The 14565-nt window shown below is 38.2% G+C and overlaps 1 protein-coding gene across 5 annotated transcripts in view; it reads right to left on the bottom strand.

Moving 5' to 3' along the window:
• RAF1 (Raf-1 proto-oncogene, serine/threonine kinase) overlaps window positions 1-14565 on the bottom strand; it is a 79601-nt gene that overhangs the window by 18376 nt on the left and 46660 nt on the right. For 3 of the 5 annotated variants that reach the window (XM_041760533.1, XM_041760532.1, XM_041760534.1), the window contains 5 exons: window positions 10410-10642; window positions 6240-6352; window positions 4139-4241; window positions 3661-3818; window positions 2269-2367 (listed from right to left, as the gene is read on the bottom strand). In XM_041760533.1, the coding sequence (XP_041616467.1) occupies window positions 2269-2367; window positions 3661-3818; window positions 4139-4241; window positions 6240-6352; window positions 10410-10616 (680 nt within the window). In that variant the 5' untranslated portion in view covers window positions 10617-10642. Of the gene's footprint in view, window positions 1-2268; window positions 2368-3660; window positions 3819-4138; window positions 4242-6239; window positions 6353-10409; window positions 10643-14565 lie in introns of those variants that run through there. The other 2 variants (XM_041760536.1, XM_041760535.1) reach the window with 1 other exon arrangement.

Genomic DNA, 14565 nt, shown 5'->3' on the forward strand with positions numbered 1-14565 from the left:
GATTTTATGTATTATTTGAGAAAGAGAGTGGGAGGAGGAGCAGAGGGAAAAGCAAACTCCCCATGGAGCCCAACCTGGGGCTCAATCCCAGGACCCCTGAGATCACAACCTGAGCCAAAGGCAGATGCTTAACCGACTGAGCCACCCAGATGCCCCTGCATGCCAATTTTTGAAAAGGAAATAATACATCCACTGGGAATTCACATGAAAACAATACATTTTTAAGATGCCTTCTTTTTAATAAATCCCCTCTACAGAATACACCAAATTTTTAGACCATCTCTAGGAAGAACAGGTTAATATATGCCAAGCATGCCACCATCTCCCAAGCTAGTTAGCACCTGCCCAGTTTACAGACTGATTTAGAGGGCTTGAAGGAAGAGTCTTAGATTTAAGACAGACTACTGAGCATCTCTGCAAAAATGTCAGCATTTTAGCCACTATGCACCATCTCCCTACTTAACAGGCTCTCAAAGTCAGTTAATGTGACTTCAGTTTTCAGGATGCTAATGCCCAACTGTGAAATAATCACTGGTCTCTTCCAGCCAACCCCATTCCACCATCAACCACACTGGGAACACGCAGTGAGTAAAACATTTTCATTATTGACTCTATAGATTATTTTGAGTTTTGTTCAGATTCTAGTAACACCATACACAAATTTAAGGAATAAAATGCTGGTTTTTCTAGGAGAAATCGTTCTACTGCCTTGAAAAATTGCCTTTTCAGGTAACTGAATGTTGAAGCCTTCAGAAGCTTGTCTTCTAGTATGAAATCTTCAGAAGCATGTACAATTTTTGGTCAGACTTGCTTTTCAAATTATCAAGAAAAATAAGTCCTACACAAATGTATACCCCGTCCTTGTTCTAAGATATGCTGCCTTTAGCAATTTCCATGGTAGTTATTTTTTTAAGATACTTATTTATTTACTTATTTATGTATGTATGTATGAATGACAGAGAGAGAGAGAGAGAGAGAGAGAGAGACGGGGGGGGGGGGGGGGGGGGGGCAGAGGCAGGCTTCATGCAGGGAGCCCGACGTGGAACTCAATCCTGGTACTCCAGGATCTGCCCTGAGCCACAGGCAGATACTCAACCACTGAGGCATCCAGGCATCCCTCCATGGTAGTTTTTAAAAGGTTATTTTTTTTTTATTTTTTTTTTTTAATTTTTATTTATTTATGATAGTCACAGGGAGATAGAGAGAGAGGCAGAGACACAGGCAGAGGGAGAAGCAGGCTCCATGCACCCGGAGCCCGACGTGGGATTCGATCCCGGGTCTCCAGGATCGCGCCCTGGGCCAAAGGCAGGCGCCAAACCGCTGCGCCACCCAGGGATCCCTTTTTAAAAGGTTATTAAATGTTATTCAAATATAGTAAAGACAGATATTTTGACAAAAATGTAGATTTTATTCTGGGTTCCAAATTCATGTGTAACACTGAACAAGACAAGTGAACTCAACAAAGCTCTGACTTTAAAAGTGGAGAATAGAATAAAGCCATGGGGGTACCTGGCTGGCTCAGTGGTGTCTGCCTTTGGCTCAGGTCGTGATTCCAGGGTCCTGGAATCAAGTCCCACATCAGGCTCCCTGCAGAGAGCCTGCTTCTCCCTCTGCCCATGTCTTTGCCCCCTCTCATGAATAAATAAAAGCTTTTAAAAGAAAGAAAGAAAAGAAAGAAAAGAAAAGAAAAAAAGGAAAAGGAAAAAAGGAAAAGGAAAGGAAAAGGAAAAGGAAAAGGAAAAGGAAAAGGAAAAGGAAAAGGAAAAGGAAAGAAGGGAGAAAATATGTCTCTCACAAACTCACAGGCACGTTAGAAAGGATATTTATATTAAAGATCTAATTAGACTCTTCTTAGGGATCACAGTCTATTAAATACCATGGTTTTGGCAATGCAAGGCCATGATTAGCATTTCAGTCAGAAGTTTCATTTTTATTGGATCACTGTAGATAGTTTTGGGACCCTTCCCTTGACGCGCAATTTGCTACTATCCTGAAGGAGGCAAAATCTGAAGGTTTTAAAATGGGATGAGCTACTAAAGGACAGGCTATGATAACAGAGGAAAACTGCAGTCAGAGTCACTTTCCAGAACGTAAAGGCTACAGGACATTTTGCTCTAGCACCAATATTAAGTTCCAGAGAAGTAATGAGGGGCTCACAAGGGGAGAGAAGGGGATACAAAGGCACTCTGGTCTTTTGGATTCAGACTTTCAGTCCCACCCACCCCAACGTAGTTTTTTCCAAAGAAAATCTGTAACCAAAAAAATTACCTAACAGGCATCCGGGAAACCGACTCTCGCATCCGACGCATTGTCAAAGAAGGCAGTGCTGGGACCCCACTATCACCAATAGTAGAATTTGGAAACAATCTACATGAAATCAGAGGAAGGCAGGTTTATTAGAATTACAGTAATTTTAGAGTCAGACTGGCTTGCCTTGCAACTTTTGCTAACAGTTACTCAAAGTGAACATTTTCTAGTCGCATTTTCCTCAGCCATTTTAGACTACCCAAATATCTGGGTTTGAATGAGTACAAAATGTTAACAACACTGACCTGCCAATGAACATATAGGATCCAGTGAGCATTTCTAAAAAGTACTGGGCCAATATGCAGTTATATCGAATAATGTGTTTTAACAATACTACTATAGGGCACATGATAACGTAAATCACATTGAACTTTTCTGGAAATATTCTTTCTTGGAAACACGATGAAAAGACTGAATATGGAAAATAAGTGTCATTCAGAACCAAACATCATAAATAAGAGGAAAAATGATATTAGCATCAACGGACATCTTTTTTCCATGACATGAGCACTTGTGCTCAGAAATTTCACGGGTTAGCTACCCCAGTTAATCCTCAAGGGAACCCTGCAAGGAAGGTAATACTCTTTTTCTCCAGATGGGTGGACTGAGGCTTAGTGGTGGTTACAGTTTAATGGTAAGGCTGAGATTCTCACTCATGCCTGCTAACTCCTAGTTTGTGCCACGTAGGTCAGAGGAACAAAAGCAATGTGACAAACATGAAAGCAGAAAAGGCGTTCCCACTGCAATTTAATGACAACACTCCCTTTATTTTTCTAGTACTCTCAAAAAGAGATAAAACGGACTTTTCATACCCCCATTAACAGTCCTTAAAAAGCAATTTGGAACATGTATTTTCAATTTAAACCTTACTAAAAACAAGTATCTTTTGAGGTTTTACATTTGTATCACTTTAAAACTAATGTTTTCTCCAATTTGAGGTGAAGAAAATAGCACCAACTATGGTTTCTGCTCCTTCTCAATAACAAAGGTCTGTTTAACATATTCAACAAAATAAAGAGTAGTGTCTACTAACAATCTAATAGAGAAGAAAAAAGAGAAAGTCTTGAGAGAAAAAAGCCAAAAGTCTTGGTTTTCATATCCTTTTGTTCTTTGCTTATTGAATCACAGTAGTCAATCTCTATTTGGTAACAGTCCTACCTGCTTGTTTTAGAAGTGATACCACACTAAAACTCATTAGTTTCAGAACTGTCATGTTTCTAAAGTTGATGGTTGCCAGTTCACGATAATTCATTTAGTAAGTCTAAAACCCACATTTGTCAGCCAAATATACAATAAGCACCTTCAAAAGAGTTTATACTACTTATATTCCTTGAAATAAGAATGGTGCCTTACAAGAGTTGTCTGATATTACTCCAGTCCACACACATAGTAGGTACTTTGGTGCTACAGTGCTCATGAAATTTGTAGCCACAAGTCTGACAACGAAATCCATTTAGCAGGAACTTCTGACAGATATCACAGAAGGCAAGCTTCAGGAAGGTCTTCCGAGCCTGGAACAGGAACACAGGTATAAATTCTGTTGAAAAAAAGGAAAGACTACAAAAGACAAAGTAATTTCCTTCTTGGTTTCCAAGAGGTCTTACGTGAAGAATTGTAAAAAATAAAATAAATAAAGAGGAAGGAAGGAAGGTAGTTAATGTCTGACATTTGTAAAATTCATGCCTAATTAAACCTAAATTGTCTCACTGTAAACAATGGCATAATGACAGCTTTAAACAATCCAACAATACATATGCCTAGTACCCCCAAGAAAGTGCTACTATACCAGACAAAGCATCCAACATGCCACAAAAAGAGCTCTGCTACTTACAAAGTTGTGTGTTGTAAGGGGAACATGATCCAGGAAATCTACTTGAAGTTCTTCTCCAATCAACGAAGCGGCATCAGTATTCCAATCTAAGCGTGCTTTCTTACTGAAGGGCATTTTTTTTTTTAAACATAAAATAAAAAGGAAATGTTTAAACAAGGTAAGAGTTCAAGGCCAATAGTAATGATGGCTACCATTTACCTCATACTACATAAACATAAAAATCCCATACAACACTATCTTATTTAATTCATATGACAAACCTACAAAGTACGATTATCCCCATTTTATTTAAAAATGAGAGAATGGGGACCCTAAGAAAATAACTTGCTCAAAACCATACAGTGAGTGTAAAGGCTGGAACCCAGCTCAGGTGGACTTCAAAGCTTATGCTCTCAGAATAAAGTTTCCTTTAAAATAATGAACTATAATGGGGCACCTAAGTGGCTCAGTCCATTATGTGTCTTGACTCTTGATTTTGGTATGATGTGTCATACTCTTTTTCTCTTAAAAAAAAAAAAAGATAAAAAGATGAACAATAACAATCTCATGATAAAGTAAATATGCAGTAAGTTGGGCTTTGTGACACTGAAATCATATAAAAATTCTAAAATCCTAAAGTGGGGTATAAATACTGCTGTAATAGCAATATTTACTCTTCAATAGACTTCAACCTAGCAATCTGTGCCTAAACAACATAGAAAAAGATACAATGAATTAAAAATTAGCTTCAAAACAAATGCTCTTTTCTCATGTCTTATGTAGTTAATTCATCAGGCCCACTTCCTGAATGAAGGAAGAATATCCTCAGGTAGGGAGAGAACACATACATACACATTCAAACTTCTCCCTTTGCCTACCAGAAGCCTATTCCAGCCATTTTTTTGGGTTATCCATAGCAAATAACTCATTCCTTAATATAATTCCCTATACAAGGACTCCAAGATCATGTTTTGCCCTAATGAAGAGAGAGAAGGGCAGCCCTGTGTTTCCATCAGTCTTCAGGTTCCATCTGTCTAAGAGAAAAGCTAAGGCAGCTCTACACCAGTGTGGCCTTAGATGAGAGTGGACAGCCCCTCACTGTCCCAGAATCCCTCTAGTCTTTAACAGGCACTAGAGATTAGCTTGGGACCAACCTGGGGCCTAAATCCAGATAATGCTGACATCTGCTCCTTCAAAGATCTACACTTCAACAAACTGCTTCCTAAGATGGAGGGAATAGTATAGCGGAATCTAAATTGGCCCCTTTGAGTTGACTCATTTCCTAGACTATTCCCTCAAACTGGAGAACTCCTTGAAACAGAAAAAATGCAAGCTGGAGATCAATAGCAGAACTAGCATTTTCCAAGAAGAAAGAAGAAACTAGCATTTTCCAAGAGATTACTCCCCCCCAAACTCAGGGGGATAATAATGGATAATAGAAGCTATGGAATATTGCTCCTAGCCTTTGATGGGATGCTTCTATCTTGCCACCACCATTAGAAATAAGATTAACTATGGATCTTCCTTGAAGCATAAATTCTCCTGCATCTTTTAGTCCTATGTCTGCCAAATTGCAGGACTCAGTAAGCATTAACCATAAAATAAATAAATGATGAATGAATGAGGTGCGCCTGGCTGGCTCAGTCAGAAAAGCATGCAACTCTTGATCTCAAGGTCCTGAGATCAAGGCCCCACAATGAATGGAGAGATAACTTAGGTAAAAACTTTTAAATAAATGAATTATATAAGAGTTACTCTCTTGAGGATAAGATTCTTTAACTATAAATAATAATGCAAACACTTTCTGAGTACCCATTCTGTCCACTGCATTCCAGGAAACAGAAAAATTTTTACTCTCAAGAAAACACATTACCTGACACTACTGCTTCCATTTATGGAATATTATCAACACCTAATATGTATTCTTTTTCTCAATGCGATGTTTAAACAATAATTTCAAGTTCTTAATATTTTAATTTTCTGAGTTGTCTATGCACAAGGGAACATAAATACATAATATTCTATAGGAAACTAGTATACTTTTTAAAAAAGGAACTATTATTATTTGAAGTCATCAGCTTCCTTACTTGCATGAAAAAAGAGCTGACTTTTAAGTTCTTACCCTTTATGTTCATGGAGAAGTCTGAACACAGCACAGCACTCTGGCTGCAGGCCTCTCACCTTGAGTGCTTTCATAAGGCAATCATGCAAACTCATTCCATTTCGCACATTGACCTACAAACAAAAGACCATCTTTAGAACCAACAACAGCTGCACATCCCTTGGTGAGCAAAGAAATAAATGTACCAGTCTATAAGGATATATGCAGATTTATGACAGCATTATTTGTAATATAAATATATATGCACACAGAAAATAGCTGAAATGTCCAATAATAGGTAAATGCTTAGATAAAGCCTAGAATATGTGTGTATATCACTACTATATTATTTATAATGACCTAGAGGGAGGGGTGCCCATATGTTAATTATGGGAAAATATTTTTCAGAATAATACAAAGAGATTATTCAAAGGGCAGGAAACCCAAATATGTTTATATATGTTGTGTGAGTCTGAAAAGATATATCTCTAGCTATTACATCAAGAGAGTGGCTGAGAGAGATAAAATGATCAAACTTCCCTTCACACAACTCTATTTTAATTAGCTGAGGGACACCTGGATGGCTCAGCGATTAAGCTCTGCTTTCAGCTCAGATCAAGTCCCACATCGGGCTCCCTGAGGGGAGCCTGCTTCTCCCTCTGCCTGTTTCTGCCTCTCTGTGTGTGTCTCTCATGAATAAATAAATAAATAAAATCTCTTAAAAAAAAAAAAAACTTGCTGAAATGTACATGCAAGCATGAACATCCACCAGAAAGGAAAATAAACCAATCTAATCTATAAGCAAACAAGAGTTTTTCTGATGAAAACTTGTATTTCAACCTGTTTGCAACAAGATGGTTTATCTTCCTGACAAAAATTCCATTTCATACACACTTTACAACTGTAAGGGCAAGCAAGGAGAGGAAACAGAGCTTCTGCCCTACTACAAGAACAAACACTACTAAATTTAAATAAATGTGCATACCATTCCAGGTAGCCTCAGTGTATGTCCTTCCACACTCTCCCATACCCAATCTTCAAAAGCTAGGCAGGTACTCAGAGACCCAGTGTAAGTGTGAGTAGTCAGGGTGCTAATAATAGCAGCTATATAAAATTTCGGCTAAGGCTTTAAAAGTTTTTATAAAAGTCCCATTCATTTTGTTTTTCTTTTATTTTTTGGAGAGAGAGAGAGAGCATGCAAAAGGGGGGGGGGGGCGGTTGGAAAGGGAGGGGAAAAGGAAGAGGGAGAAAGAAAATCCCAAGTAGGCTCCACACCTTGCACAGAGCCCAACACAGGACTCGATCCCACAACATCAACATCATTTTGACCTGAGCCAAAATCAAGAGTCGGCCTCTCAACCAACTCAACCACCCAGGAGCCCCTCATACATTTTGTTTTCAAAGGCAATAAAGTTAATTAAAAGTGAGGCAACTAGAGTCAGTACGGCCAGTAGGAGAACAGAATATAGATTTGCAGGGCTTGTGAATTGCCCACAGTAGAGTTCCTGTGTTCAGTTAAAGTGTGACAGCTGACAGTGGCCAATCCAGAGGAGGTGAGTATATGTTTGGATCCATTTTAAAAGTCTGAGGTATTTAAAATGTTCCATGGCAACTTTATTTTAGACTTCTTGAAGCAGTTATACTCTCAGATCCATTAACTTCTTGCTTTTCAGAAACAAAACTAAGTGAGATATATGAATCTGAACTATGAAGACAAGACATCAAGAATGAGGACAGTGAAAAGGAATACATACACACTAACCAAATCATTACTTGCATCAAATACTGTGCAACAGGGCCTTGAAAACTATAGTGCTGTGTTATATCATTAATCTTCATTAAAAGTCACAGACTCTAAGGACGCCCAGGTGGCTCAGTGGTTGAGTGTCTGCCTTTGGCTCACAGCGTGATCCCAGTCCAGGGATGGAGTCCCAAATCAGGCTCCCTGAGAGAAGCCTACTTCTCCCTCTGCCTGTGTCTCTGCCCCTCACTGTGTGTCTCTCATGAATAAATACATAAAATCTGTACAAAAAAAAAAAAAAAAGTCACAGACTCTAAGAGTTAGACAGTTCTTTAAATAAATATCCTCTAATTCAGTGGGGTTCACAAATGTGGCTGGCATTAGAATCATCCAAGGAGCTTATGAAAATATAGATTCCCAGCCTCCTGACTCCAATACATCCAAGGATTCTGCTTCACCTGATTTTGAATGAAGCCCAAGAATCTATATTTTAACCTGTGTCAGGTGATTCTAATGGTCATTAATGGTCCTCAGCTGTGGTCTAAGCACTCATCCAATAAGTAGGCAGTGTACATATTTGTACACATATGTACAAAATAAATGACAAGTTTTTTCAATCAACTACCAATTATACATCTACAACTATTTAAATAATATATGTATCCTTTTGGTCACTTTCCTCTCTACAACTCTCCGTGGACACATGTTGAAATCAGTTAAATCTGACTAATTTCTGGAACCCACTAAGTGATTATGAGTCATTCTGGGTTCCAAGCAGTGAAGCAACCTGAGGATGACTAGAAAATACTAACTCAACCTGCTGGCCAGCAAGGGACTCCTACCTCCTATGCTTCCCTAAAGATGGATGCCTGCTCAAAGAATATGGTTCTTCCAGAGAGCAATGGTCCATCTCTGATCAAAGGAATAGGAGAAACTAACTTTCTCTGCTAGAGCCTTCTCATAAGCTGTAAGAGGAGTCAAGCCTCTAAATCACTGGTTCCAAACTACCAGCTGTGCTCAACTGAAAGCTGTCGAAGGCTACACAGATGTAGAAAAAACTCAAATAATCATAGCTACCATTTTCTTATAAATTAGCTACTGTACTTAGTTAGCATGAGCCTCATTTCATTAAGGTCAGCAAAAAGAGGCTCAAAATATTATGTAACTTGTCTAGATGATACAGCTAATAGAAGGCAATACAGGGATTTAAACTGGGGTCTGGTTGTATTAGAGGTCCATACACATAATCATTATGCCAAACAAAGTTTGTCATTCTTCTAGGCAACGTGGTAGTAAAGAATCAGAGAGACAGGTACACTAACTTCCTGTGGTCTTCAGCCTGCCTTCAGCTTCCCGTTACATTCACACTTCCCATCTGGGCTCCATTTAAGGTTAGAAAGAAAATTAATGAGTAACAATAGGCAAAAATCACCTTGCAAATGAAAGGCCACTGTAGAAATAAGGAGATTACTGTTTATTTTGCCATTAAACTTTTTTTTTAGGAAGGGAAACAAAAATAAATGTACTCAAACTTTAAATACCTCTTATGTTTGCCTTCAGTTCAAAATGCACATGACTGTACAACACTACAACTGGCAGGGTCCTGAAGTTCAAAAAAGTAGTACAAAGGATTTTATTAAGTAAACTGGGGAGAGAGTGGAACTGTCAGAAACAAAGAAAAAATTCTGGACTGGACTTCCCAACCTCAGAACTTTGTCTCATCCAGGTACAAAGGAAAAAACACAATACGCTGATTTTACTCAAATAGGGGCTGGAAAGGAAGAGGCATGAAAGTTTTGAACTGAGGTTTTCTGAAATGTCCCACCAAACAAAGTTAGCACAACTTTACTTTCCTGTTTTAACCAGGTGAGTTTTTTTCCACTGGGATAGTAAGAAACTATTTTGAGCAGTAATTTCTTGGAAAAGTTGGGATTCTGTGTCAGAAAACCAAGTGGCAGTTTCTAAGGTGCTGTACTTTCTAAGCTACCTCCACTCCAGCTTTGCCTGGGGCCTACAAATTTTACCAACATTTTTTCTAGGTAATTTTATTTTTTTTCTGTATACTTGACCATAACATCGAAAAAAATTTAGTGGGCATTTTAATATTCATAATACATACATACATAAAATTAGCTGGAAAGGTTTAAGGGAGCTTTTCAAAAGAAAAATCAAGAAAACCCTCATAAAAATGTACAAATTGTTTGAATGAAGTGGCAGATAAGATGACTTCCAAGCAGGAATAATAATAAAAGGCCAAGGAGGAAACAAAAGTTGGGAGTGTGAAAGGAATACAGCAATATAAAGCAATAAAATCTGCAACTGGAAATCCAATTAATAAAGACCTAAATGACAGTGAAGATTTTGCCCATCTACAAGGTGAATAAAATTATCCAAAATGTTTTTTATAGGCAGATGGACAGCAAAATTTTCTGAGAGGAATGTTTACATACCACTGTTCTTTGCTTGTTTGGCAAGAAAACACGGATAGTGTTGCTTGTCTTAGACGAGTCCGTAAGTTTGCCATCATCTGACGCCCGGCGCTGAAAGCCAAACGGCTGAACTATTGTAGGGGAGATGCAGCTGGGGCCATCAAACACTGTGTCTTTGAATCCAAAACCATTGCTGATCGTCTTCCAGGCCCCCTGTATGTGCTCCATTGATGCAGCTTACACAACACTTAAACCTGTTCAAAAAAAGAAAAAAAAAACTTAAATCTAGAACAAAAGCAACCAATTCAACGACATAATATATAATTAGAAAATAGTAGTATGTGGACTTTCTCTTAAGTGACATTCTCTGCTTAAGTCAGAAAACTTCCATATTCATATATTTCTATAAAAATATTTCATAGACAACTCAAAAATGAGCAAAATAGGGACTAGAAATCAAGATTCATCAAGGGTTATACTACCATTTAAAAGCCAACCTGGAACATGGGCCCAGGTCTCCTGACTTCTAGTCTAATATTTTTTAAATTACATTTCTCTTCTTCTTTAGTTACTATATATTAAGTGCAAGTGACTACCCTTGGGTATGAGTAACATGTTAAGTACAATGAGAAGTGAAATTAAAAGAAAAAAAGAACTGTAAGCCACAATTTCCTGCTTTAAAGGAAGGTAAATAAATTATTTCTAGGATGTGTATTAAACAACTTGATATATAAATGATCTCATTTAATGTGTATAACTAGAGTTTAAATCCCATCCTCCACCCACCCTTTAAAACAAATAAGGCACAGAGAAATCACACTTGTCCAAGAACTCAAAATACGTAAAATACGTAAAATAACCAGATTCTATGTATATTTAAATATACATACATAAAATAACCAGATTCTATGTATATTTAAATTTAAAGTCCATGAGTTTTCCATAACATTCACAGTTCAGTTTTGGTACAAAAATGAACTTATAAACAGGAGTAAGCAGAGACAGTCACCTAGCCAAAAAATAATCAAATGTTTTAAGTGGGGAACAAGAAAACTGCAATAGAAGTCCACAGCAGTCACACAATGATGATAAAGTCAGATACTGTACAGTCAGGACACACCATACCCTGGTATTGACTGGGAGTCAGTAATCATGCAGAAGTGAGGTTTATTCTCCTTCTTTAGAAAATGGTAAGGTTGACGGGAAATTCCATCCTTCTCATACCTTCTTCCCTTAGAAACTTAGTCTTATTAATAGTACCTACCATTTACTATGTGCCTAATATTATGAAGAAGTATATACTGCATACAACCCACTCATACTATCCAAAATAATCCTTAGAGAAAAACACTCTAGGTAAGACTTACATCCCCACTTTATAGATGAGAAAATTTAAAGACTGACCTAGTAATTTAATTGCACTCTATGAATTTAACCTACAGAAGTATAAGGCAAGTGTATAATGATATATACAAACAAATATAGAGGAAAAAAAGGGTAGGGTGCAAACCAAGACAGAGACTCTTAACTACAGAGAACAAAGTGATTGAGTGTCACCAGAGGACAGGTGGGCAGGGGGATGGGTGAAATAGGTGATAGGGAGTAAGGAGTATACTTATTGTTTTGAGTACCGCGTGATGTATATACATGTTGAACTACTAAATTGTACACCTGAAACTAATATTACACTGTAATTTAAATAAAAACTGGAATTTAAATAAAAACTTAAAAAAGAGAAAAGCTACATGTACAAGCATCTTCATTATAGCACGGTTCATATCCTTGAAAAACTGGGGGAAGACCAAATACCTAATAGGGAATTAAATACTAATGTCTATGTGATAAATGAAGTAATCTGTATGTGCAGATGGGAAAAAGCTATCCAAAACAAAAAATGAAAAATATAGTTTGAACCTCTTTCGTATTAATCTAGAAAAAAGAAAAATGCAGAATCATAAAGAGGTGAGAAAATCTAGAATTAGATTAGATTAGAACAGTGACGAAACAACAAATGTTGGAGAGGATGTGGAGAAAAGGGAACCCTCTTACACTGTTGGTGGGAATGTGAACTGGTGCAGCCACTATGGAAAACTGTGTGGAGGTTCCTCAAAGAGTTAAAAATAGACCTACCCTACGACCCAGCAATTGCACTGTTGGGGATTTACCCCAAAGATTCAGATGCAATGAAACGTCGGGACACCTGCACCCCGATGTTTCTATCAGCAATGGCCACAATAGCCAAACTGTGGAAGGAGCCTCGGTGTCCATCGAAAGATGAATGGATAAAGAAGATGTGGTTTATGTATACAATGGAATATTACTCAGCAATTAGAAACGACAAATACCCACCATTTGCTTCAACGTGGATGGAACTGGAGGGTATTATCCTGAGTGAAATAAGTCAATCGGAGAAGGACAAACAGTGTATGTTCTCATTCATTTGGGGAATATGAATAATAGTGAAAGGGAATATAAAGGAAGGGAAAAGAAATGTTGGGAAATATCAGGAAGGGAGACAGAACATAAAGACTCCTAACTCGGGGAAACGAACTAGGGGTGATGGAAGGGGAGGAGGGCGGGTGTTGGAGGGGAATGGGTGACGGGCACTGAGGTGGACACTTGACGGGATGAGCACTGGGTGTTTTTCTGTATGTTGGTAAATTGAACACCAATAAAAATTAATTAAAAAAAAAAAGATTAGAACAGTGATTAATTCAGCAGGATTGTGAGGAATTTTTACTTTCTATATATTAAATCCTACTTTCTGTTTGTGTTTTACTATTACAACAGTAACGTCTATAAAGTCTTTTATTTGTGTAATGGACAGAGGTAGGACAAGATACCATAGCTTTCAAGTGGCAGGACCATGGCATACTGCCTTCTACCTCCTCTGGCACCTAAACCCGAGGCCCTTCACACTCCTAATTCTATTCGTTCGTTACCATCAGGTCACTTTTTAGAGGCATCCTTTCACTACCATAAGGTCACTTTTTAGGGGCACCTCTTTTCCCTAGGTCTTTTTTCCCCCAACTAAAAGAAGGAAGAGATGAAGTTTAGAACCAGATGACAGAAAAAGATGAAGAGGGCTCATCTGAGCATCCCATTAGCCTGAAATGATGATTCCCTTCATCTAGAGATACAGAGCAACCAGAGCAATCTATCTTAAAGATGCAGCTCAACATATTCTTCCCCAATTAAGACTCAGAATATAAGCTAAACTACTCCTTTCCGAACAAACATGTCAAGCTTATTTTTTTTTATTTTTTATTTTTTATTTATTTATGTATTATAGTCAGAGAGAGAGAGAGAGAGAGAGAGAGGCAGAGACACAGGCAGAGGCAGAAGCAGGCTCCATGCACGGGGAGCCCGATGTGGGATTCGATCCCGGGTCTCCAGGAACGTGCCCTGGGCCAAAGGCAGGCGCTAAACCGCTGAGCCACCCAGGGATCCCACATGTAAAGCTTAAAGTCTCAGGACTTTTGAACTTCTTGTTCCCTCCACCTGGAAGGCTGAAACATTCAGAAATAAGTTGGCCTTTCCCATTATTAAGGTCTTCACCTAACACCTAACAGATCACTTTAGAGATGCTTTTGATTTTGACACTGCCGAATCCTGTTCACTACTGTATTCTTAGTCCTTAATATAGTACTTAGAACCTGAGGGCACTCAAATACTTATTAAATGAATTAGGTTAGAAACCAGAATACTGCTGCAAAACAATTTTTTTAAAAGCTTTATTAAGAGAGAGCACACACACATCCATGAGCAGGAAGAGGGACAGAGGGAGAGGGAGAGAGTCCTCAAGCAGACTCCCCACAAAGTGTGGGGCTGGACACAGAGCTCAATTCCCAGGACCCTGAGATCTTGACCTGAGCCAAAAATCAAGAGCTAGACACTCAACCAACTGACCCACCCAGGTGCCCCCCACTCTTACTTTTTAAAAGATAAAAAATTAAAATTAATCAAGCAGTTTAATAGAATAGATCTGTCAGAACTAGTAAATGTTAGTTAAATCTCCATTTAGTGGTACATCTTTAAAAAATATCTACCATTCAGCAGATGACGAACTGCAGTAAGCAGCATACTGTATTTAATTGGGGGAGGGGGTGTAGAGATGGTACTATAAACTACTAGCTAAAGAACTCACTTACAAGGCTTAAATGAGGCCTAAATCCAA

The sequence above is a fragment of the Vulpes lagopus genome, chromosome 7 (assembly GCF_018345385.1).
Source record: "Vulpes lagopus strain Blue_001 chromosome 7, ASM1834538v1, whole genome shotgun sequence".
Classification (NCBI taxonomy): domain Eukaryota; kingdom Metazoa; phylum Chordata; class Mammalia; order Carnivora; family Canidae; genus Vulpes; species Vulpes lagopus.